Here is a 25,646-nt window from a genome sequence, read left to right as displayed (position 1 = left end):
ACTATATAATATACGAGTTTCACTTTTTGTATTGAAGAACTGAAATAAATTAAATTTTTCATGATATTCTAATTTTGTGAGAAGCACCTGTAGATAGATCATCATTTTTTTTCTAATTTGTTCAGTTTTATTAGTGGTATTTTGTCCATAGGACAATAAGATTCAGGGTTTTAAGAAATAAACAAATTTATTGAATTGTTATTATTACAGTTCTGACTGGACAATATGTTAAGTATTGACATCTTAAACAATAGGATAGCTTTCATATTTCTGTTCTTTTAAACTATTACAAATCATGGTCTTTAATGCATTCTTAGGATTTCCAGTCCTCCATAACTTCTCAAACAATAAACACTTTTGTCCAGTGTTCATAATACAAAGAAAAAGGTGGTATCATAATTTTACAGCTCAGAGTATCTATATAATGTGTTCTCATAAGTGATGTGAAGCACCATATGACTCTGTTTAGTAAGTGCATTTATGTTGAAGCAATGAGCATTTATGAATAATATTGTATTAAGACGCAGCTGCTCACGGTGTTAAATATCACCCCATTAGTGTGAATCCCACAGCTGGTATATTTAGGAAAAAAAAGCCGGGAGTATAAAATGTGTTTGTCTTTGTCCATTTGCATCCATAGGTAAGCATCCATTTATAATGCCCCATCAGAATGTCATTTATAACCGCGCATATATTCAGAATTACCAGCCATTGGCGCTCGTCTCTATTACACCTGTCAAACTTCAACAGGAAACAGCTGTCTCTTCAGTCTGACGCCAGATACTAAAATGTCTTCGCAACAAGAGACCGTTTGGCTTAATTCTAAGCTTATAAATCATGTGCTTAAATGCAGAATATGGTATATTGCTGATGGGCAGACTGGATTGTTAGACTTTGTATAAAAAGAATCATAAGAATGAAAAAAGCAAACCTTCAGGTTGCAGGAGGCGCACCCAGCGGGTGATATCAGATCTGCTACTGCCACATCCAGCTTATCTGTTGATGTGTTTGATGAACACTTGAAATGTATTCTAAAATAAAAATGAAAAAAAGGTTGTGCGGTTCCAGAATAAAATTGACACAAGGCTGCTTATCATTAAAAATGAAGCACTACTTGCTGGCTGTAGAAGCTCCAGACCGCCATTCTGCTGCTCTCTGCAAGTCTGCAGTGATTGGCTGCAGAAGTCATGTGTTGTATCCAGGACGTCACCGCGGCTGCGCTGTCCACAATCACCAGAGGGGAGCAGTAGAGAGGCGACATTGGAGCTTCACGAGCTTTTTATTTCTTGTAAAGCATAGGCAGCCTTGTCTCAATTTTTCACAGTTTTTGGTTTGGGTTCAGTATTTACAAATAATACGTTAACTAGATTCTGTAGTTCACTACAGCTATGGCAATATTATAGTGAGGCTGTGTGCCCATTATACGTTTTTTAAGCGTTTCCGCAACAGCAATTCCACTGCAGAAACGTTTAAGAAATGCTTGGTAGAAGGCCTGCCATGTTCCCCAATGATAATCCTCATGTGCTATGCACATGCTGAGAAAATTTCAGCTGCGGATTATCATTGCGGAAAAATCCACACTGCTACCAATTATTTTGCGGAATCGCGGCTTTTTCGCCGCCATTGACTTGCATTGAATCGCATAATATCCGCATCACTACACGTGCACATGCGGATATCATGCGGTTCAATGTGCGGATGGTACCCGGGTTTGGTACCATAGTACCTGTAAAAAAAAAAAAAAAAGAATAAAATAAAAAATATACATTATACTCACCTTCCGATGGCCCCCGGTCTCCATAGCGATCCGTCCTGACTCACCGGCAGCGCGCAATGGTCTAAAAGGACCTGCCATGGCGTCATTTAGTCATGTGACGGATCACGTGACCGCTAACGTCAGCGGTCGCGTGACCCATCACATGACTAAATGACGTCATGGAAGGTCCTTGTAGACCACCGCTAGACACCGGACGGATCGGATAAGATAAGGACACCGGGGGCCATCAGAAGGTAAGTATAATATTTATTTTTTACCATTCTTTTACGGTCATACTATATAAATCCATGCCGGTTGCATGGATTTATATAGTGTGACCAAGTTGTCAAGCACTTTCCAAGAGATGCTAAAATCGCTTGGAAAGCGCTTGTCAACCCGCATGCAGAAATGCAAGTGAAGAAGAACGCTTCACATCCGCATGTCCCTGGCAGGAAAACGCATGTACAATCCACATGTAAAATCCGTGTGCGTTTTTTTCTGCCAGAGAGACGCAGAAACGCTCAGGAAAAATCCGGAGCATTTCTGCATCGTGGGCACATAGCCTTATATAGGATTTTTCCAAGGGCATCATTTTTTCATTTTCCTTTGAGGAAGCTGAGTGAGGCCTTGTTTTTTTGCGGTATGAGCTCTTTTTATTGCTACAAAATGAGGGTACATGCAGCTCTTTGCTTTTTTACTACATTTTAAGAACAATATGCAATTCTGACATCTTTTTCTGCCTTATGTTGTTTACCACACACTGCGCCTGTCATCAGATTTCACATTTCAAACTTCAATCATTATTAAATAGATCCCTTAGATCTGATGACATTGTGGCTGTATAATTCTTTTTGAAAGTTTTCCGGTCTGATTTTAAGCTGAGCATTTTATTTTCCCTGTTTAATAGTAACTGAATTACTTTCTTTACCATACAAAAAAAGCCATGTCAATGCATGCCAACCCAGCATTTACCAGTAGGACACTCCTTTGCCATAAGCCTGATGCATGAGGATCTATGGCGGACACACGGTCTGTGGAGACACACTGACATGTGCACAGACCCATTCGTTTGAATTGGTTTGCGTGTGTATGTGTCTCCGGCATATGTGGAAACGTACTCGAAACACTGACGTCTTAAAGGCGCCTCATTTGGAGTAATTCTGTTATTTGTAAGACAACTTCTCTTAGGCCACAATCTCACATTTGTGTGGAATATCTGTGTGCCGTTGGAATTTTTTATTGGACAGTACATGGAAGAGTTTCACAGATCCATTCACATATTCGTGAAAATCATGTATCCGAGAATGAGATCTGCGAAACTCAGAGGATGTCCTGTTCTGATCCGATTTTGAGGATCAGAATAAGATATGCTCAATGGGTCTGTGTGCTGTCCAAGAAAAAAAATCGGGCAGCACACTGACACTTCACACAAATTCAAGAATGTAGCCTTATTATGTATAGTACAGTCCGTTAGTATATAATGTACTTTTTTTGTGATATATAGCGCTGTCCCTTAGTATATAATGTACTTTCTTGTTACATATAGTGCCATTCCTTAGTATAGAGTGTACATTCTTGTTATACATTCCGCCACCATTAATTACATAGTTTCCTCCTTTATTATGTATAACGCTGTCCCTCTGTCATCCTCTCTATGTATGGTGCCGTCTTTTATTATGTAGTGTCCTCTATTATGTGGAGCAATGTCCATTATTACATAGTATCATCTCTTGTCATCTACAGCACTGTCCCTTACATTGAGTATTCTCATTCATTTTGGATTCACAGCGCCCTCTCTATTACATAGCATCCTCTCTTGTTAGATATAAAATGACTGCTGATGGAGCAGCATCTGACCAGAAAACCAGTCCATCAGCTCCTCCATCAGAAAAGAAGCTTTCCCATGCTCCATCAGCAGTTATTTCAGTTTATATCTAACAAGAGAGGACTGTATGTAACAAAGACAGGCCGCTGTTAGATGATAAGAGATGATACTATGTAATAATGGACAGTGCTTCACATAACAGAGGACACTACATAATAGAAGACGGCACTATCATAGGCGGATTGTAATGAGGGCAATCTGGGCTACCGCCCGGGGCTCCGGGAGCCCATGGCCAGATTGCCCTCATTATAATATGTGCGGTGCCAATGCGGCACACACCGGCAGGCAGAGACAGGGGGCCCCCTGGACCGCTCCCCCAGCAGCTGCGCGGGGCTACTGCTTCTTCTTCGGCTGGGCCAGCACAGCACCTGTTAACTTCCCTGTGTGCTTGTGCTGGCCCGGCCGCATCACAGCTAGGAGACACGGCCCTATGCGCGGCCGTGTCTGCTAGTGTGACTTCACGCACTACTACTTACAACCGGAGAGGAGCTGGACGACGTGAGCCGAGCTGGGGGATGGTGAGTGACGTGTGTCTGTTTGTGTGTGTGTCTGTGTGTGCAGATATCATTGTGTGATGTCTGTTTATATGTATTTTTGTGTTTCAAATGTGTCTATGCGTGTATGTATATGTCTGTATATGTTTGTGTGTGTGTGTGCGTTACTGCGTGTGGCCTCCTCCCGCTGTATCTGGAGGGCGTTGTGCAGCCTCCTCCCGCTGTATCTGGGGGGCGCCGTGCGGCCTTCTCCCGCTGTATCTGGGGGGCGCTGTGATGCCTCCCGCTGTGTATAGATGGCGCCGTGCGGCCTCCCGCTGTGTATAGATGGCTATGTCCGGCCCCCTGCTGTGTATAGATGGCTACATGCGGCCTCCCGCTGTGTATAGATGGCTGCGTGCGGCCTCCCGCTGCGTATAGATGGCTACGTGCGGCCTCCCGCTGTGTATAGATGGCTACGGGCGGACTCCCGCTGTGTATAGATGGCTACGTGCGGCCTCTCGCTGTGTATAGATGGCTACGGGCGGACTCCCGCTGTGTATAGATGGCTACGTCCGGCCCCCTGCTGTGTATAGATGGCTACGTGCGGCCTCCCGCTGTGTATAGATGGCTACGTGCGACCTCCCGCTGTGTATAGATGGCTACGTGCGGCCTCCCGCTGTGTATAGATGGCTACGTGCGGCCTCCCACTGTGTATAGATGGCTACGTGCGGCCTCCCGCTGCGTATAGATGACGCCGTGCGGCCCCCTGCTGTGTATAGATGGCTACGTGTGGCCTCCCGCTGTGTATAGTTCGCACCGTGCGGCCTACCGCTGCATAAAGATGACTACGTGCGGCCTCCCGCTGTGTATAGATGGCTACGTGCGGCCTCCCGCTGCGTATAGATGGCTACGTGCGGCCTCTCGCTGTGTATAGATGGCTACATGCGGCCTCCTTCTGCATATAAATGGCGCTGTGCGGCCTCCCGCTGTGTATAGATGGCTATGTGCGACCTCCCGCTGTGTATAGATGGCTACGTGCGGCCTCCCGCTGTGTATAGATGGCGCCGTGCGGCCTCCCGCTGTGTATAGATGGCGCTGTGCGGCCTCCCGCTGTGTATAGATGGCTATGTGCGGCCTCCCGCTGTGTATAGATGGCGCCGTGCGGCCTCCCGCTGTGTATAGATGGCTACGTCCGGCCCCCTGCTGTGTATAGATGGCTACATGCGGCCTCCCGCTGTGTATAGATGGCTGTGTGCGGCCTCCCGCTGCGCATAGATGGCTACGTGCGGCCTCCCGCTGTGTATAGATGGCTACGGGCGGACTCCCGCTGTGTATAGATGGCTACGTGCGGCCTCTCGCTGTGTATAGATGGCTACATGCGGCCTCCTTCTGCATATAAATGGCGCCGTGCGGCCTCCCACTGTGTATAGATGGCTACGTCCGGCCCCCTGCTGTGTATAGATGGCTACGTGCGGCCTCCCGCTGTGTATAGATGGCTACGTGCGACCTCCCGCTGTGTATAGATGGCTATGTGCGGCCTCCCGCTGTGTATAGATGGCTACGTGCGGCCTCCCGCTGCGTATAGATGACGCCGTGCGGCCCCCTGCTGTGTATAGATGGCTACGTGTGGTCTCCCGCTGTGTATAGATCGCACCGTGCGGCCTACCGGTGCATAAAGATGACTACGTGCGGCCTCCCGCTGTGTATAGATGGCTACGTGCGGCCTCCCGCTGCGTATAGATGGCTACGTGCGGCCTCTCGCTGTGTATAGATGGCTACATGCGGCCTCCTTCTGCATATAAATGGCGCTGTGCGGCCTCCCGCTGTGTATAGATGGCTACGTGCGACCTCCCGCTGTGTATAGATGGCTACGTGCGGCCTCCCGCTGTGTATAGATGGCTACGTGCGGCCTCCCACTGTGTATAGATGGCTACGTGCGGTCTCCCGCTGTGAACAGATGGCTACGTGCGGCCCCCTGCTGTGTATAGATGGCTACGTGCGGCCTCCTGCTGTGTATAGGAGGATTATGCGGCAGCTCATATTTGAGTGAGAAGACACTAAGTAAGAGTGGCCTTCCAGAAAAGGGTCCTTGTATAAGACATCGAGTCACGAAAACCCTGAGCTTGCAAACGCTGAAGTTAACGGACCTAAACAGGACTGAGTTAGTGGGAATAGTGGGGTCCCAAGCAGTAGCTGGGCGCCAGTAGTGCAAGAAATTGGACCCGTAACTGCTGAGTGAGTAGAGAGACTCGCTGATCAGGACTGTGGTGACACACTGTATTTTGGCAACGTAGGGACAAAAGAGTGTGCCTCACTAGCCCTGGAGTAACCTACATTGGAAGGATAGTAGGGAGAAAACTGTGTGCCACACTAGCCCTGGAGTAGGCTACAGAGGAAAGGAGATTGTGTGGAAAATGTTTTGTACTGCAAAAGAAATGTCCATAAGACTTTGTACCTGCTATCCCTTTTATATACCCCTTACCAAGTTACCGTTGAGTAAAGACTGTTTTAGAACAGGAGTCTACTTTTATTGAACTACGGAACCTATGGTCCTGGCCAGCTAACACCACCGGCTATAGGCGGCCTGCATGGGTGTAAGGCCCTCACAGCATGAGTACACACACCGAGCCAGGATCCACACTTTCATGTAGCACGTCAGGGTGTAAAAGGAGTAGACGAGTGCCTCACCCACGGCAACCGCCCCACACCACGCTACCCATGTGCAGTCTTTTTTGGTCCAAGTGCCACATTGTCATACTGAACCAACCTGGAGGCAGCACTGTATGATAGGTACAAATTTTACTTACAAGACTCTTACCTCCACCAATCAGCACTCTTAAGTCCACGGCCCCACTATCAGTATTCGGTCAGTATTTTTTCTCAGGAGTAGGAGCCAAAACCAGGAGTGGGTGATAAATGCAGAATTGGTGACTTGTTTCTTTTATACCTTTTCTCAGATTGTTCCTCACCTGGTTTTGGCTCCCACTCCTGAGAAAAATACTGACCAAATACTGATAATGGGGCCGTGGCCTAATGATAATGGTACGGTCAACACTGAGTGTTTTAGAAATACATTCTGTTCCTAAATCCACATAAAAAACACATTAAATACTCTTTGAATAAGTTTCCAACTATTTGAATGGGAAAAGCTCCTTTAGTGCACACAGTGCTGTTTTTTCACATTATTTTGAACATTTTGTACTAAAACAATAATTATGCTTATTCAAAGAGAATTTGAATAATTTTATGTGGATTTACACTTCTAAATCCTCATTACTGCAATACAATCATCAAAACGAAAAGAATAAAGCTAATGATCCTCATGTATATGAAATGTGATGTGCCTTAACACAATATTGTACAGGGGTATTGCGTAATATTAGTCATATTAATACATTTAGTAGAACAACTTTGAATAAGCCATGGTTATCATTGATGGACTAGCCCTGACAAGAACTGCCAACCTTTTGAGGTTTTATCATGCAACTGTGTCGAGAGTATAAAATGATGCCAAGGCAAGTCCTCTTCCCTGGCCTTCACAGTCCCTAGATTCTCGGTGACAAGGTTGAGGACATGTCAGTCACAATTCCTGCAGAACAATTTCAACCCACAGTAGAATCTATGTCACAACAATTGACTGTGGCTTTAAAGGCTAAAGAAGGCCCAGTGCCGCACTACATGGGTGTCTTCAATATACGGCCATTAATTATACATTTTTAATTATGTTGCAGTATTATGCAGTTAGGGTTTGTCCAAAGCACTAAGAACGTGATTATCTGCAGTCACAAATCTAGATTTACATGGTTCTGTTTATTTAGATTATGGAATTATCTTATTTATTTTCTAGGGTTCTGACATTAAAACAGACTATGGTCCTTTGTTGCACACCTTGGCAGAATTTGGTTGGCTCCTCACTTGTGTGATACCAACACCCATAATAAGACACAACAGGTAAGAAATGACATGTGATAATGACACTTCTGCTAGTAAAGTTTTATCAGTAATTCGGTACTTTTATTAAAAGGTCATCAACAGTCACTGATAAATGGCAGCCCATCAGTCACTGCTGAGAGGGTCAGTGGGAGGCTTTGAGATTTTTGCGCTTTCCTCATGAATACGGCAGTCTCAGAAAAATCATTTTTGTGCATTTAGGCAAATATGAGCTCTGATCCACCTCCATAATATACCCTTACTAATGATGCACTATTCTGGTCTGTAAAGAGAACCAACATAGCACATGCTGAAATTTTTTTCTGCATGGACCTAAGGTCAGTGTGTGAAATGATTCATGCACATAGCCATTAGTCCAGATGTTGGCTATTTTGCACACAAACATACAGAGCAAAAATATGCTGGACTAAACCCGGGTTACTACAAATATCTATTTTGTCTATGAGAGCGTTATTTCAATTGTTAAAAATTTTGTTAGGCAATTCCTTAATATATTTTTAACTTCCTATCATGTATGTAGTGTATTTCATACATTAGAAATGTTCAAGGCACTGGTGGACACAGACAAAAAAGGTCCCCTGTGCAAGAACAATATATGGGCCCCTTGTAGCCCAAGAACTCCTAAAATGCAAAATTGTACCTGCTTTGGACGTAGAAATGGGCCTTCTTACCTGCTCTGCCCCTGTGCGGCCGTACAGGTTGCACCAATGATATGTCTGCCCTTGGTTCAAGACCCAAACATTTGTAACACAAATTATATTTCTGTATCTAGAATTGTGAAACTTTTTAACAGTTGCTTTTCATTTCAGTGAAGGAAATTTGACAACAAAACAAATTATTTTTCTTCAAAGACCAGTAATGTCACATCCATCTCAATCATCAATTCCATCATCTGAGGTAATTAATCCTTTCCATGATGTAATATTACTGTATATTATTGAAAAAGATTTTTCTAAAAATATTATTTTTAACCAAAACATCATATTTGTCAGCTAAGATTATGGGGCATATATATGAAAACTGTCTCAAAGAAAAACTTTCTATGTTGCCAATAGCTATCACTGTGCAGCTTTAAGTTTTAACAACAGAAAAACAAAATTGTGCTGATTAGTTCCCATGGAAAACAAAACATTTTTATTTAAGACAGTTTTGTAAATCTCCCCCCTCCTCTTTAACGATTTCATGGTTTCTGATAATTTGCACCGCTGGTAATCTTTGACAGTTTTCTTCTTTACTGAATATACAAATAAAACCTGAATTATAAAATAAAAACATTTTACACTTCAAACTCTAACAGACTTGCAAATTTAATTATGCCATTATTCTCACCCCCACCATACCACTGACATACTTAAAATCAGCTTCTTAAAGGAGTTCTCCAAGAATGTGATAAAATGGTTCCATCACATTCAAATGACAGCCAGTCCTAGTCACATGTCAGGACCGGTTGCAGAAGTTTGAAAAAACAAAGCTCCAGCAACTTATGTCTCAACTGACAGAGAAACTGTATCATAAACATACAGTTGTGCTCAAAAGCTTACATACCCCGGCAGAATTTTTCCTTTCTTGGCATTGTTTCATAGAATGTGAATGCTAACAAATAAACCTTTTTCTCCACTCATGGTTATTGGTTGGGTGAAGCCATTTATTGTCAAACTACTGTGTTTTCTCTTTTTAAATCTTAATGACAACCAAAAACATCCAAATCACCCTGATGAAAAGTTCACATACCCCAGTTCTTAATACTGTGTATTGCCCCCTCTAACATCAATGACAGCTTGAAGTCTTTTGTGGTAGTTGTGGATGAGGTTCTTTAATTTCTCGGATGGTAAAGCTGCCCATTCTTCTTGGCAAAAAGCCCCCAGTTCCTGTAAATTCATGGGCTGTCTAGCATGAACTGTGTGCTTGAGATCTCCCCAGAGTGGCTCAATGATATTGAGGTCAGGAGACTGAGATGGCCACTCCAGAACCTTCACTTTGTTCTGCTGTAGCCAATGACAGGTCGACTTGGCCTTGTGTTTTGGATCGTTGTCATGTTGGAACGTCCAAGTATGTCCCATGCGCTGCTTCCGGGCTGATGAGTGCAAATTTGCCTCCAGTATTTGCTTACAACGTGCTGCATTCATTTTTCCTTCAACTTTTACTAGGTTTCCTGTGCCTTTGTAGCTCACATATCCCCAAAACATCAGTGATCCACCTCCATGCTTAACTGTGGGAATGGTGTTCCTTTCATCATAGGCCTTGTTGACCTCTCTCCAAATGTAACGTTTATGGTTGTGGCCAAAAAGTTCAATTTTGGACTCATCACTTTAAATTACCTTGTTCCAGAAGTTTTGAGGCTTGTCTCTGGGCTGTTTGGCATATTGTAGGTGAGATACTTTGTGGCATTTGCGCAGTAATGGCTTTCTTCTGGCGACTCAACCATGCAGCCCCTTTTTCTTCAAGTGCCTCCTTATTGTACATTCACTGCTAGTTTTCAGAGCGTCCTGAATTTCAGCTGATGGTATTTGTGGGTTTTTCTTTGCATCCCGAACAATTTTCCTGGCAGTTGTGGCTGAAATTTTTGTTGGTCTACATGACCATGGTTTGGTTTTTACAGAGCCCCTGATTTTCCATTTGTTAATCACAGTTTGAACGCAGCTGACTGGCATTATCAATTCCTTGGATATTTTTTTGTATCCCTTTCCTGTGTTATACAGTTCAACTACCTTTTCCCGTAGATCCGTTGACAATTCTTTTGCTTTCCCCATGACTCAGTATCCAGAAACGTCAGTGGCTGGATGAAAGATGCAAGAGTCTGTCTGGATCCCAGAAACTCACTCAGCTTTTATGCACACACACTGATTACAAGCGAACAGGCCACAGGTGAGGATGTTACCTTTAGTAGCCGTTTAAACCCATTTGTGTCAAATTCTGTGCATGTTACCAGGCCAAAATCACCAGGGTATGTCAACTTTTGATCAGGGTCATTTGGATGTTTTTGGTTGTCATTAAGATTTAAAAAGAGAAAGCATAGTAGTTTGTGTTTCTTCAAAAAGCAGCCCATCCTGACACATGACTGTGGCGGGCTGCCGTTTGAGTTAAGTAACAGAGGCCATTTTATTACATTCTTGGAGAACCCCTTTTAAACAGATGCAGACAATTCATATATCCGACAGAAATGCAAGAAAATTAAGTCTTTGTTGCTTATAATGAAAATGTAAATTATACAACTGAAAGATACAGAACAACCAAACCACCATATTTATTTTATAACGTACGGAATTGTTTTCACTTATAACGACCTTCATGCAGCTTTGCATGTAATACGATTTCTTAAAGTAATTTATAAAAAAAAGTGCATGAAAATCCAACTTTCTGTCTAACACAGTTACTAAACATAAATGGATTTTCAACTACTTTAGCATGTATCCAATAGTCCAAGGATGGGGTATTAAAAATAAAAATTCAATATTCAATCGAAATTGGCACTACTTTTTTGATCACTATTGTGCTCCCCAATGGTCTCAGAGCATCAACATCTCCAGGGGTGTGCCACATGACCGCTGCAGACAATTAGCGGCCGCCAATTGTCTTTACGCTTTAAATTTAATCCAAATTGGAAGCCAGCACAAGTTTAACTTGCATAGAATATTTTTTGAATAAATGTCCCTGTACACATTAGAAAAAAGTCTGCTGAACCTGACAGGTAATTCAAACTAATGTGTATGAGTACCTCCTGATGATGTTGGGAGAGAGAAAGATCTGGCAGTTTGACACCTAATCCTTTTTCCTCCCTGGAGATAAACTGCAGTCAGAGATGGTTGGCAGTGACTTAAGGCCCTGTCACACTTAGCGACGCTGCAAGGATCCCGACAACGATACGACCTGTCAGGTATCGTTGCTGCGTCGCTATGTGGTCGCTGATGAGCTGTCAAACAGGGATGGCTCACCAACGATCAGGGGAGCAGCGACATCGTGGAAAGAATCTTTCCACGATGTCCTGCTCCTGGTTGCCAGTCCGCTGACGCGGGAGCAGGCTGGTAACCATGATAAACATCGGGTTACTAGGGGCACACGTGCCCCTAGTAACTCGTTGTTTATCATGGTTACCACTCTGCTACGGTGAGCGGAAGGTTACCGCTCACTTTAGCAGGCTCATAACCATGATAAACAACGGGTTACTAGGTGCGCGTGTGCCCCTAGTAACGCGCTGTTTATCATGGTTACCAGCCTGATCACTGCTCCCGCTGGTCACACACAGCGATGTGTGCTGACCAGCGGGAGGGCAACGACCAAAAAATGGTCCAGGACACTTTGCAACGATCAGCGACCTCACAGCAGGGGCCTGATCGCTGAAAGTGTCACACATAGCGACATCGCTGGTGAGGTAGCTGTTGCGTCACCAAAACCGTGACACAGCAGCGATCTCGCTAGCGATCTCACTATGTGAGACGGGGGCTTTACTCCTCTTTCCCCATTACAAACATATGCATGTTCAGCCAAATCAAAAGTTCATTTGTTCAGGGAAGTTGGGAGAGATAGCATTGTCAGCTGAACAACAGCTCGTCTGATAGGTATCTAATTTATACTGTATGTATGGGCACCTATAGATGTAATCAATTATTTATGGCAAGAAATGAGAATAATTGTTTCAGACAGTATTTTTATAGCAAACCAATATATTTTTAAAGTAATTAATTCACCATAAATTGAAGAACCAAACACTACTGAATAAGCATTTAGAAACGAGTCCGGGAATTCAATATGCCAAGGACTTTCAATATGTTAATTTTATTAGGAATATTCAATGAATAAGATTGATTTTAGGAACAGGGATGTGCCAGTTTGCCTCCATTTTTTTTCAAATCCATATTAGTTGTTTTTTTTTCAAATCACAAGTTGAAGGTACACAATAGGAGTGACACTCCTCTTCCTTCCTTTAGACCAGTTAAATACAAAGAATCGCTTTATCTTAGCTTAAAAAAATCACAGACGTTTTAAGCCCAATTCATTTATTTTAGATCTTCTGAATAAGCATTTAAAAGAGAGCAAGTGAATCTTAGACCACTTTGGAATACTTAGGTGGTCTGATTCAGGAAGTCTGGGATCGAGATTGTATTTCTTGGAGTTCAGTGTAGAGAACTCTGATAAGAGACACAGTAATTAAATAAATTAACTTAGAAAGATTTGAAGAAGTGAAGCAGAGCCCTATGTGTAGGTTAGGATTTTATATTTCTAACCTATTTCTATTTAACTCTTTGAAGTTTTACCTAATTTGGGGTTTAAAGAGGACCTTTCGCCAAATCTTTCATGTTGAACTGGACATAGGATGTATTAGTGGCTATGGAGATATTAGCAATCAAAGTCTTTGGCCCCTTATGAGTTAATTTTCATTAAGTCTACGTGGGTGGTATCAAATAGTTTTCACTGGGGGCATGTACTTCTTCCCCCTTTATGATGCCGACCAATCATAAGCAGACAGCAACACTCAAGGGAAAGAAAAACAAGCCCCTACCACAGCTTTCAAGCAACTTTCTCAGTGTGTGAAATGTAATGATACAACCCTCTTCTCCTGGTCTAAACTTCATGCATGAGTCAGTGTGGGGGAAGGGATAGTGCAGCTGAGTTTAGCTGTGACACATTACAAACTCTTCTATCAGCTCTCCTGATTACTACTGTGTCAGGAATCACACTTATGTCTGTTGTGCTGAAGAAACTTTCACTAAAGGCCCCGTCACACATAACGAGATCGCTAGCGAGATCGTTGATACGTCACGGTTTTTGTGACGCAATAGCGATGTCGTTATGTCTGACAGGTAGCAACGATCAGGCCCCTGCTGTGAGATCGCTGATCATTACAAAGCTTCCTGGACCATTCCTGGGTCGTTGCGCTCCCGCTGGGCAGTGTGCATCGCTGTATTTGACACCTTATCAACGACCTCGTTACCGATTCAGAACTGAGACACGTAGGCGTGCATAAATTGGACTTTTCCTCGCCCCTCGTCACCGATTGGTGGTCGCTACAGTGTTCTCATTTTCCGCCGTGCATAAAGAAAGCAACAGAATAGAAATCGATGTGGAGTCACAGCCGAAGAACACTACTACAATCCACAAACCAGAACGCTTGTCAGGAACAAAGCCCAGATGAAAGGATACAGAGTCACAGCGGGAGAACGCTACTACGATCTGAAACCAGAACGCAGTCAGGAACAAAGGGATGGAATTGCTACAACATGGCCTTCTTTTAAACCAAGGCCGCCCAATCAGAACGCAGTAGCGTCCACCAATCGGAGATGAGGGGGCGCGGAAAAGTAATTTTATGCACGCCTTTGTGACACAGTACAGTCCCTATCAAGGTGTGGATCGTTGAAATAGCTGCTGTGTGAAAGCGTCCCAACGACCACCGAGATCGTTAGTTAGATCGCTGGGGCGGCCGAAATCGTTGGGAAGTTCTGCATGTTTGACAGCTCCACAGCGATCACAAAACGACTCTCCAGCGATCCCAAAACCGTGACGTAATAACGATCTCGCTAGCGATCTCGTTATGTGTGACGGGGCCTTAACTCTGCAGTGAGATCAAACCTGTCATTATGTCTCACACAAGGGTAACCTGCCTGTTCTGGTCTGTTCCTTTGTGAGCTGTAATGGCAGCCTGCTCTGATCTCGCTTCAGGTCAGCATGTATGAGTTGCTGTGAGCACAACAGATATAAGTGTGATACTGATACAACTCTGCACAGACAGTGTGTGGAGGGAGGAGCAATACAGCAGAGGTGACAGTGCTATAAAAGGAGTAGAGCTGATGGAAGACTTTGTAATGTGACACAGCTAAGCTCAGCTGCACTGCCTCTTCCCCAACACTGACTCATGCAGGAGATTAGACTCGGAGATCAGGGCTTTATAACTACATTTCACAGGCTGAGAAATCTGCTTTAAGCTGTGGCGGGGGCATGTTCTTTTTTCTTTTGAGTGTTGCTGCTTGCTTATGATTGATCAACATAATACAAGGGGAAAAAGTACTGTACATGCCCCCAGTGAAAACTGTCTGATAAGACCCACATGGACTTAACGAAAATTAACTCATTAGTGGCCAAATACTTTACTAATATCTCTGCAACAAAGAGATACAATCAATTAAAAAAATGTTTTATTACACACTGAATCCACTATTTCATTCTGTGTCCAGTTTAACCTGACGTGAAAGGTCCTCTTTAAAGGATATAGACAACTTTGGAGACTTTTTTTTTTTTTTACTTAAATGCATTCATTTTTTTACTAAAAGGTTTTTTTTTTCCAATAGGGTTTCATAAAACATTTTGGGCTGTTTTGCAGAACATGGAAAATATCTAACGTTCAACTTCTGATGTGTTCCATTTGAAAAATTAACTCATTAACCCTGTTCACTCTTTTCTGAGATGAGTTGCTGCCATCACTGTCTAAATAACAGTTTTAGGTGTAGACAAAAACCCAAAAAGTCACAGTTTGCACAACAAAATTACAATAAGTTAATATCAGCATAATTTTGCTTTAAAATATTGTTGCATTGCTAATACAGACTGTTTTATGAAAATTAGTAATTTGCAATATGTAAATCACACAAAGAATTTTCTATTTATATTTTATTATAAAAAAAGGTATATGAAGCATTTTCAGCACATTTGTATTCAAACTTGATTTTCAGAAAAAGATACAAAGACACTTGGTAAATGAGGAAAAGATGACTACATCCAACCGAAGCATCGGACATCAACCTCCTGGAACACGTGTTGATAAGGGACACACATCAGATGAGCTATACCTATCCTCTTCCAAGCAGTACTGGAATAAAGAGGGTCACCAAGAATTTGGTAGTTTTCCAGGTTTTAACACCAGTGGTAGCATGCTCCGGGATCTGGATGATTTACAGTTTGATCAAGAAGAAGGTGTTACACAAGTTACTTGTATGTGACCAAGATTTCTCATGATAATCCTAACAATTCCTTTTCTAAATTTTTAATTAAAAAGAAATGTTCTTACACTTAAGTGTGTACATAGTAATTTACATTGAATAGATGTTCACAGTAACAAGTCTTAAGGAACACCTGGTACTAGACCGCCAAATGGCATTGTGACTGCTGGACAGCGCTATTCAAGCGATTATGGACTGACTGTATTACGCCTGTATAATATGCCATGGCACATATCAATGTATACAACTGTACCGTTAAAAGAAACATTAAAACATTATGTATTGTAAAATTCAAAACTAAATATGTATGTTGCCTAGATAAACAAAAAAGAACGGCCATGTACAGGTGACTTTTGAGAATAGTTTTTATTTCTGCCCATTGACAATTGTAGTCAGCATTTGGCAGTTTTCACCTTTACAAGATCAGTTTCTCATTGTCAGTTTTTCCTGAGCTCTGCTCCAGAGTGGCCGGACACTAGTCTCTAGGAGAGTCCCATACACCGGGCAGATACGTATTCTCGGAGGCAGCAGCATGGAGGACATTATACAAGAGGAGTTACACAGTGTTACTGACGCGCCCCCTGGGCCAGTGCTGTTTGGGGATTACCCGGAGCCGGATCAGATGGGGGTTGTAGTCTCCGAGTGGCGGCGACCCGGTCCGTGCCCAGGGTGTCAAACTCAGTGTGTGGCAGTCTTTACAGATGTTATTGGTGTTCTTAATGTCGACTACGCCACCCGTTGATTTGCGGTCAAAAGGCCGCCGCTGCAGAAGGGTCCGCTGAGGCTGGTGGTGTGTGTGCAGCTGTGATAGTATAACCCCCAACGGGAGGGGTATAGCCTCAGGGGGTCAGTTGTAGAGGATGGTGGTTGTGAAGGTGCAGGATGAATCAGCAAGAAGACTCAGAGCCGGGCTGTGCAGTTCAGGGGTTTTTACTTACGGGTGTTCTTATGGTCACTCTGGCCTGAAGCGACCACCCGAGCCGTGCTGCGTCCACCAGGTCCTGGACTCGGCCAACCCCCAAGTAATTCTGGAGCGTGGTCCTGAGCTCCTGTCTGACTTTCCCTCTCTTCTGGCCGTTCTCACTAGGGATCCACTTATGTCCGGCTCCCTCGGGTCTCTTGGTGGGTACACCTCTTCTGGGTTCCCTGACCCTATACTTGGTAGGCCTTCCTAGTGGATTTAGTGAGGGTCGTGGCAGATCCTGCCCACGACCTCCGGTCTCTGGCTGAGGATTAGTGGCCTCCACCAGCTTGGGATCCGGTACCCTGGGTGCCAACCCTTCACCCTGCTGCTTGTATTCTGGGGTCTTGGGGTTCCTTCTCCTTCTCTCTGGGTCCTTCTGACTCCTCTCTTTCTCTCTCAGACTTGGCCTTGGAGCTGGGCCCAGCCGGAACCACAACTCCCTGTCAGCCCTTCTGGCTGAGCTTTTCTGCTCTGCTCCTCTGACTAAACTCTTACAGACTGACCCTGATCTAAGATGGTGCCCACCTTATATACTCCCTCTATGTGTGAGCTCAGGTGACCAGCACCCAATGAGCTCCTATCTTTACCCAGACTGCTCCCCCTATCTGCCCCTACACTACTGGGATGTTCCACCCCCCTCCCACTCCAGCCAGGGACAGACACTATCGTACCTGCACATATTTTGGTGGGAGTACCGTCGATCTGTCCCCCGGAAATGGGATGTATGTAGTGCATGCAGCTATCTGAGCTCAGTTCCACACTCCATCCTTACCCGGAAGTGGAATACCACACCTCTGGCTTGAGGTGCAATACCCCTGTAGCAGCCGAGTCCTCAGGGTGCTACATTCCCCCCTGGTAAATCACAGCACGTCCTCGGGCTGTAAGAGAATAAACATCCACAAACATACATTTTTTTCATAAAACATAAACATATAAAACAATATATATATTATCAGCATAAAACTTTTTCATATAAACATTTTTGTTCCTCCGGCCACGGTGCAACTTGTGACCGGGTAAAGTGCGACAGTCTCTTGTAGTAAAACAACGGTTTCCTATAAAACCGGTAGAGGGCGCCTTAGAAAGCGCAACTATATACAAGGGAAGGTGGCCGCTCTCAGTACTCGACCAGTGGGGAAAAGGGATGGCTGCTCACAGTCCTCAGCCTGTGGGGAGATGGGACACACTGGAACAGTTCACACTTGTCCCAACAGGGACCTTATTTTAAGTTAGCAGCATGGCATATACCCTGACGGGTAACTATGTACAGTCTCTTTACCGTACTTTAATGACGGCGTACTCCTGCTCCTCCTTCAGACCCGTCCGGATCCTCTTGCTCCTCTTCACACCGTAGCTCCTCCTCCGTCAGCCGGTGTACATGGAGAGCGTAGGGTCCTTTGGCACACTTGTGCCGGGTGAACGTGACCTCGTCCCCTACATATAGGTCACGACCTCTGTGTCCCTCCGGCAGATGGGACTCCACGTCTCTGCGGGTGACAAAGACGTCGCCGGGGGTGTGATGATCCCTGATGAAACCCCAACCGTGCTGCAGTTGGAATTTAATTACAGTCCCGGTGGCACGGGGACCGTGGGCTGCACGGGGGTTCCTCCTGGTCCGGCTCTTCTGCCCTGCGCTCTGTTCCTGCAGCCGCTGCTCACGGACCCGCCTCTCTCTTCGCTCCCGGTCGAAGACCTCTAACTGCTGCCGGCAGCACTCCGCACGCTCAGCTGCGGCTGCCCGAGTCTCTTGGGTGAATCCCATGAGGTCTCCTCCGGTGGGGTCCCACGCAAACTGCGCTTCCTCCAACGATAGTGGGGTGATCTTAACGGGCTTCGGAACCGGAATCAGGGGCTCATCTAGGGGTCTTTCTTTCCGGAGTCGGGGATGGTGGAACTCCGGTGGCCACACAAAGGGCTGCCCATCCGGGCACGTGTGCTGGGCAAACAAGTCTTCACCCAGGTGCGGCACGGTGGACGTTGAGGGCGCGGTGGTGGTGGCGGCGCCCGGGTTCACTAGGCCTTGCGACCAGGCTTGGGGCACCCTGAAGGTAAAGGGCACCGTGAAGACGGCGGCGCCCGGGGTTACTTGGCCCAGCGACCAGGCCGGTGGCTCAGTAGAGGTAGAGGGCGCTGTTGGTACTGCGGCGCCCGGGGGTACTCGGCCTTGCGACCAGGCCGGTGGCGTCTCCTGCTTTGCCGCGCTCAGGGTTGAGGCGCGTGACGTCACAGGGGTCGCGGCCGCGGCTTCTGCTTGAGGCCTTGTCTGGAGCGGTGACGATGCAGCGACGGGCACGGCAAGGGGAGTTTCGGGCTCTGCGACGGGGAGCTGGGGCAGGCACGCGGTTCCTCGGCTCGGGGTAGTGACGTCCCCTTTACCTGCCTCCGTCTGTTCAGCTCCCTCCTCGGCGCCGTCTCCGGCCTTCACTCCTCCTGCACCATCCTCAGAGGCGGTCTGTCTCCTCGTCTCGGGTGGCGTGCTTCGCTGGCGGGTTCTTGCCTGCTGGGCCATCTCTCTGCTCCATGCGGCCAGGACGTCCCGCTGCACTCGGGCCATCCTCTGAGCCAAGCCCTCCAGTGCGGTCTGTGCACGCTCCCGGTCTCGGGGGAGCTGTGCCAGGATCTCCACCAGGCCTTCTGGGATTGTCGCTTGCAACAGGCTCCTGACCACTGGGTCGGTGCTGCCTGCCTCTCCTTCCATCTCCGGGTACGACTTCTCCGGAGTCCTCTCCAGACTTCTTGTCTCCGGGTGCGCTCTCTCCAGACTCCTCCAGGCTGCACCCATCTTCTCCGTTTTGTTCTGTCTCCGCCCACATTGAAGGTGGTCCCGGGGCAACTTTGTGATTGTCAGTTCCAGGGGCAGTTCTCTCACGCTGATGGACATCTCCAGCATCACAGTCTCTGTTGGTGGGGGCGGTTTCCGCTTTTGGCGCCATTCCTTGACCTGGCCCACGATGGGAGGTGACCTCTTGCCACCCTCTGGCACGCCCATAATGGCGTCCGCTCTTCCAAGGCGGGAAATCTTCTGGAAATGGCGGGAATCGTCTCCCAGTGGCGGGAAACTCCGTGGATGGCGGGAAAAAGCTGCAGATGGCGGGCAACCGGCGGGAAACGATCCGTGATGGCGTCCCATGGCGGGGACCCTCTGGAACCGGCGGGAGACTTCTTCTTAAGGTAAATTTGAACTTCTCTTCAGGCACGCAGTACCCGGTGGTTGTGGGCACGAAATCCTGCCGACTACGCCAAAGTTGACGCGCCCCCTGGGCCAGTGCTGTTTGGGGATTACCCGGAGCCGGATCAGATGGGGGTTGTAGTCTCCGAGTGGCGGCGACCCGGTCCGTGCCCAGGGTGTCAAACTCAGTGTGTGGCAGTCTTTACAGATGTTATTGGTGTTCTTAATGTCGACTACGCCACCCGTTGATTTGCGGTCAAAAGGCCGCCGCTGCAGAAGGGTCCGCTGAGGCTGGTGGTGTGTGTGCAGCTGTGATAGTATAACCCCCAACGGGAGGGGTATAGCCTCAGGGGGTCAGTTGTAGAGGATGGTGGTTGTGAAGGTGCAGGATGAATCAGCAAGAAGACTCAGAGCCGGGCTGTGCAGTTCAGGGGTTTTTACTTACGGGTGTTCTTATGGTCACTCTGGCCTGAAGCGACCACCCGAGCCGTGCTGCGTCCACCAGGTCCTGGACTCGGCCAACCCCCAAGTAATTCTGGAGCGTGGTCCTGAGCTCCTGTCTGACTTTCCCTCTCTTCTGGCCGTTCTCACTAGGGATCCACTTATGTCCGGCTCCCTCGGGTCTCTTGGTGGGTACACCTCTTCTGGGTTCCCTGACCCTATACTTGGTAGGCCTTCCTAGTGGATTTAGTGAGGGTCGTGGCAGATCCTGCCCACGACCTCCGGTCTCTGGCTGAGGATTAGTGGCCTCCACCAGCTTGGGATCCGGTACCCTGGGTGCCAACCCTTCACCCTGCTGCTTGTATTCTGGGGTCTTGGGGTTCCTTCTCCTTCTCTCTGGGTCCTTCTGACTCCTCTCTTTCTCTCTCAGACTTGGCCTTGGAGCTGGGCCCAGCCGGAACCACAACTCCCTGTCAGCCCTTCTGGCTGAGCTTTTCTGCTCTGCTCCTCTGACTAAACTCTTACAGACTGACCCTGATCTAAGATGGTGCCCACCTTATATACTCCCTCTATGTGTGAGCTCAGGTGACCAGCACCCAATGAGCTCCTATCTTTACCCAGACTGCTCCCCCTATCTGCCCCTACACTACTGGGATGTTCCACCCCCCTCCCACTCCAGCCAGGGACAGACACTATCGTACCTGCACATATTTTGGTGGGAGTACCGTCGATCTGTCCCCCGGAAATGGGATGTATGTAGTGCATGCAGCTATCTGAGCTCAGTTCCACACTCCATCCTTACCCGGAAGTGGAATACCACACCTCTGGCTTGAGGTGCAATACCCCTGTAGCAGCCGAGTCCTCAGGGTGCTACATTACTATTACTCCAGCACTGGGGTGAGATCTGCCCATATTAGAAGCAGGAGACTCTCTGAATGTCTATGCCTTTCTCCACTCTCTCCTTCACTCTCTAGACACATTTCAGGGCAACAGCTGTAACTTGATCCAGTAAGGAGCTGATATAATCATCTTAAAATCTGACTCCTTGAAGAAGGATTTTACCAGTAAATTGAGAGTGAAAGATCAGTGCATGAGGCCGGGGGAAGAGTAAAGGAGTCAGATAACAGGTATTTTAAATTGATCATTAAATTCTTACCTCATGTACTATTGATTTATAGGCAAAAAAATGAAATGAGTTATACTTTAAAAGGTTTTGATGAAGCTCTTAATGAAAATCTGCATGTTGCGGAAAAATCCGCAGCATGTCCATTATTTGTGCGTTTCTGCATGTGGATTTGAGGTCCCAATGCATTTGAAAAACGCAAGTCAAATCCGCATGTAAAAACGCTGCAAAAACGTGTGTAAAATCCGCAAGCGTTTTTGACTGCCAAGAACATGCAGAAACGCTGCAGAAATTTTCTGCTTCATTTCTGCATGGTGGGCACATACCCTTTAGCTAGGAATCCCATACCTGGGAGCCCCATCAATCCTGAAAACAAGGCTCTGCAGAGCAGCACTCGGCAGTCTCATAGTCAATGAATGGAGCAGTGGTGCCAACTGCCACTCCATTATACAGAGCTCTGCAAAGCTCTATTCTCGGCATCAGTGGTGGTCCCTATGGTAGGACCCCCAGACATCATTGAATTGGTTTTCCCACGGACAAAGTTAATTTTAATCAACATTTTGATCAATAGATCTTGGAATAATAATAATTTCCACAAAAATGTTCCTGTGCTGCGATAATCTTATTAATGTGCCCCTGCTGTGTACTGTGTAATGGCTGTGTCTGACCGTACAGGAACACGGTCTCATCATACCACATCTCCTGGGCAGGGGAGGAAGCAAAAGATTATACAGACATTATAGCAGGAGATCGCAAATTATTCTTTCAAATGTTTTATCTCACAAAAAGAATGAGCTGTGATCCCCTGCTGTCCTTTCTGTATACGTTTTTACTTCTTCCCCTGCCCAGTAGCTGTGGTATGATCAGACCATGTCCCTGTACGATCAGACACAGCCATTACACAGTACACAGCAGGGGCACATTTATAAGATTATCTCAGCACAGGAACATTTTTATTCCAAGATCTATTAATTAAAATGTACTTTGTTTGTGGGGAAAACCCCTTTAAATTATAACCCACCCTCTAGGGAGGTAACTGAATGAAGTGTTCTGTAAGACTGGCATGACAATACATTGCAGTGAATAGAGCTAATAGTCATTGCAAAGTGTTATAAGGGCTAAATAAACAGCTGTACTGTATAGTAAAATTGCTTTGACAGTAAACTAAACACAATGTATTCATGCTGTATAAAAAGAAAGTTTCAAGTCCTCCGAGGATGGTATCAAGCCAGTTGTCAACAGTAAACCCTACCAAGTGCCACCCGCTTGCATTAATTAACATCTGTATAGCTCCTCTAGGTCACTGTATTCTAGAGCACCATGCTTTCCTTGTCCAGCCCGTGCACAGTACATCAAGAGAGAGAGAGTAGCACAATAGAGAACGGCACAAGTGCCAGGTAGCAGTGGGATAACAGAGAGGCCCAGGAGAAATTGCCCTAGGCCTCAAAGTTTGTGGTGGAATAAAAACTTCCACTGCAAATAAGCGGTGCCCGCAAGCACTCCAAACTACTTGGAAAAATGCAGAATTCAAGATGAATTTGTCATTTACTGTTGCTTTTTGCATAATCAACGACCGAGGCCAAGCAGCTAATAAATTAAGACAGTCTTGAATCATGAGCATTGATTGTATACGGTCTTCATTCATTATTAAGAGCTACCTTCATGTTTTACACGTTTTCTACCACTTACTATGGTTAGGGCTATGCTTAGAATTAGCAATGAGGTTAAGAAAGTACAATGGTTCCCACTCAGCACGCCACTGTGGGTGGGAAATAGACTGCGCACGAACAAGATTATGTTGCAGAATTAAATGAGCAATTGGAGATTTACAGGAGCCAATCAAGCTAGGAGGGGTTTATTGCTGAGATCCAGAGATCTTGTGGGATTTGAACTGCCCTTAGAGCAATTTCAGTCTTATTTCTCAAAAAGCAAAGTTTAATTTCTCAGACAGAAAGTTGTTTCCACCTGTGTTTAACCTACCCGGCACTGTAATAGCTTATTGACCACACAGCTGATGACAGACCCCCTTTAAACGCGCGGTAACTATGTCGTGTTTGTTGCACATTCAGTATTTTATGATGTAATTTAATCAAGGATAATTTATGAAATAGGGAGCAGTGTTAGATTTCACATTTACATTGGTATGCATATGTCATGATCATAAAGTGAGATGGTAAAAAGTCTAGAAATTGTAGCTTTTGCAATCATGATGATTGCACTCAGAATTCATGGCACCATGTGTACTAACCTACTAATGTATTAAAGAAAGGTTAGAGAAACAGATGTGGCAGTAATCCTACCTACTATCGATTATGTATATCAGGAGGAACAAGGACTATGATTATATAAGGTTGTATTCACCTAAAAGAACACATTTCATTTTATTGGGTATCTGCTCTTAACAGTCTTTGCTCTGTCCTATCCTTAAAGGGAACCTGTCAGCAGGATTTTGCTAAGTAAACTACAAGCATTGTCATGTTGGGGTTGCTGCACTGATTAATATGATTCCTGAGGTGAAGAAATCCATCTTGTGGTTCTTGTGTTATCAGTGTTTGCAGTTTTGAGTTAATGATACACCCGTGCTCCGGGGCGGGACTGTAGGCAGGGTCTTATCCTGATGCTCCAGGCCAGATCAGCAAGAAAAGACCTGCCCACGGGCCACCCCTATCTGTCTGTTCCTCTGTCTCTTTCTGGCTGTATATGATGAGGAACATACTTCAGTTTCTTTTTTGTGTATACGGTGTGAAAGTGACACATAGGGTGACAGAATGTTATGCTGTGTTCAATCTTTATTAATTTAGAGTATTGTAACCATATCTGGTCCTTTAACACAACCTCAAGGTGTTGAGAAAAACCTAAGTACCGTACATGTCTGTTTTGTAGCTGTTTTTAGCCAGTATAGATTGTCACAAATTGTCCTGTATTATGTACAGGTATATGTGATTATAAATGAGTGCCAAATCTAGTTAAATGTCTGTTAATTAATTGTATATTTATTAAAACAAAAAACTAGGAATATAAGTGTTTTTATTGTTTTAATTTTGAAAGGAATGATTTTGGATTGAAGAAGAATCATTTTTAAGTTGAAGAATCATGTTTACGATGTATAAAATTGTTATGCTATGTAAAGGGTAATATGGATTATCTCTACTCAACCACTGGACAAGAGATGATTATGTGAACCATACAACACATAAATCATTAACGAATATCTATATTATCACAACCAACAGTAATTTTGAAATTTATTTTGAATAAAGACATTGTTGCTCCTTCTATCCATATGCTGGCAATTAGCAAAATGCCCATTACTGTTGCATATCCTGTGCTTACTATGTACATGTAACTAGCGGTTTACATTAATAAAAGCAGAAAATATATTTGCTACAAAGTAATCATAAATACTAGCAATATTAGTAAATGGCCCTGCTATTTTATGCTATCACATTAAGGGCTGAGATGTATTTAGTGCTAGGGGGTCACATTCTATAGCAAACTACTATAGGACATTTTTTTAATTCTTTTTGAGTGATTGCTTGAATAATTATTAGGCATATCACCCAATAGATGTTATTTTTTTAACCATTCATTTGAGTAAAATTTTCATAACTCTTAACACCAGCTGTATAGAAAAATAAGTGCCAATAAAGATGTATTTTGCAATATTTTACTTCTTCATTATAAAAAATAAAGGTAAATCAATATGAGCGATGTGTTTTTATTTATTCTGTGACTGCAGGTTCTTAAACCTACAGTTGAAAAGAAAGCATGCATTCATATAGTCACCCCTACTGTTTAGCCCAGGCTTGCACAACATACGGCCCGGGAGCTGCATGCGGCCCGATGGAACTGGGAGATGTCGGCTTCGTTCTTCCTATATTCAAATGTATTCGCGTTTTTCAGACGTGAATACATTTGAACACTTAAGCGCCGGGACTGGGGGCAGAAAAGTG

General features: G+C 45.1%; 1 protein-coding gene across 2 annotated transcripts in view; it reads left to right on the top strand.

Moving 5' to 3' along the window:
• Positions 1-25,390, top strand: part of RFTN2 (raftlin family member 2) — a 181,922-nt gene extending 156,532 nt beyond the window's left edge. For both annotated transcript variants that reach the window (XM_073647862.1, XM_073647861.1), the window contains exons 7-9: positions 7,965-8,068; positions 8,878-8,965; positions 15,730-25,390. In XM_073647862.1, the coding sequence (XP_073503963.1) occupies positions 7,965-8,068; positions 8,878-8,965; positions 15,730-15,996 (459 nt within the window). In that variant the 3' untranslated portion in view covers positions 15,997-25,390. The remainder of the gene's footprint in view (positions 1-7,964; positions 8,069-8,877; positions 8,966-15,729) is intronic.
• The last annotated feature ends 256 nt before the right edge of the window (positions 25,391-25,646 follow it).

This window comes from Phyllobates terribilis, unplaced genomic scaffold (genome assembly GCF_046119375.1).
Source record: "Phyllobates terribilis strain yellow unplaced genomic scaffold, ASM4611937v1 Scaffold_9__5_contigs__length_417890890, whole genome shotgun sequence".
Classification (NCBI taxonomy): Eukaryota; Metazoa; Chordata; class Amphibia; order Anura; family Dendrobatidae; genus Phyllobates; species Phyllobates terribilis.
The sequence above is the reverse complement of the archived record's forward strand: the minus strand, read 5'-3'. Positions and strand labels throughout refer to the sequence as shown.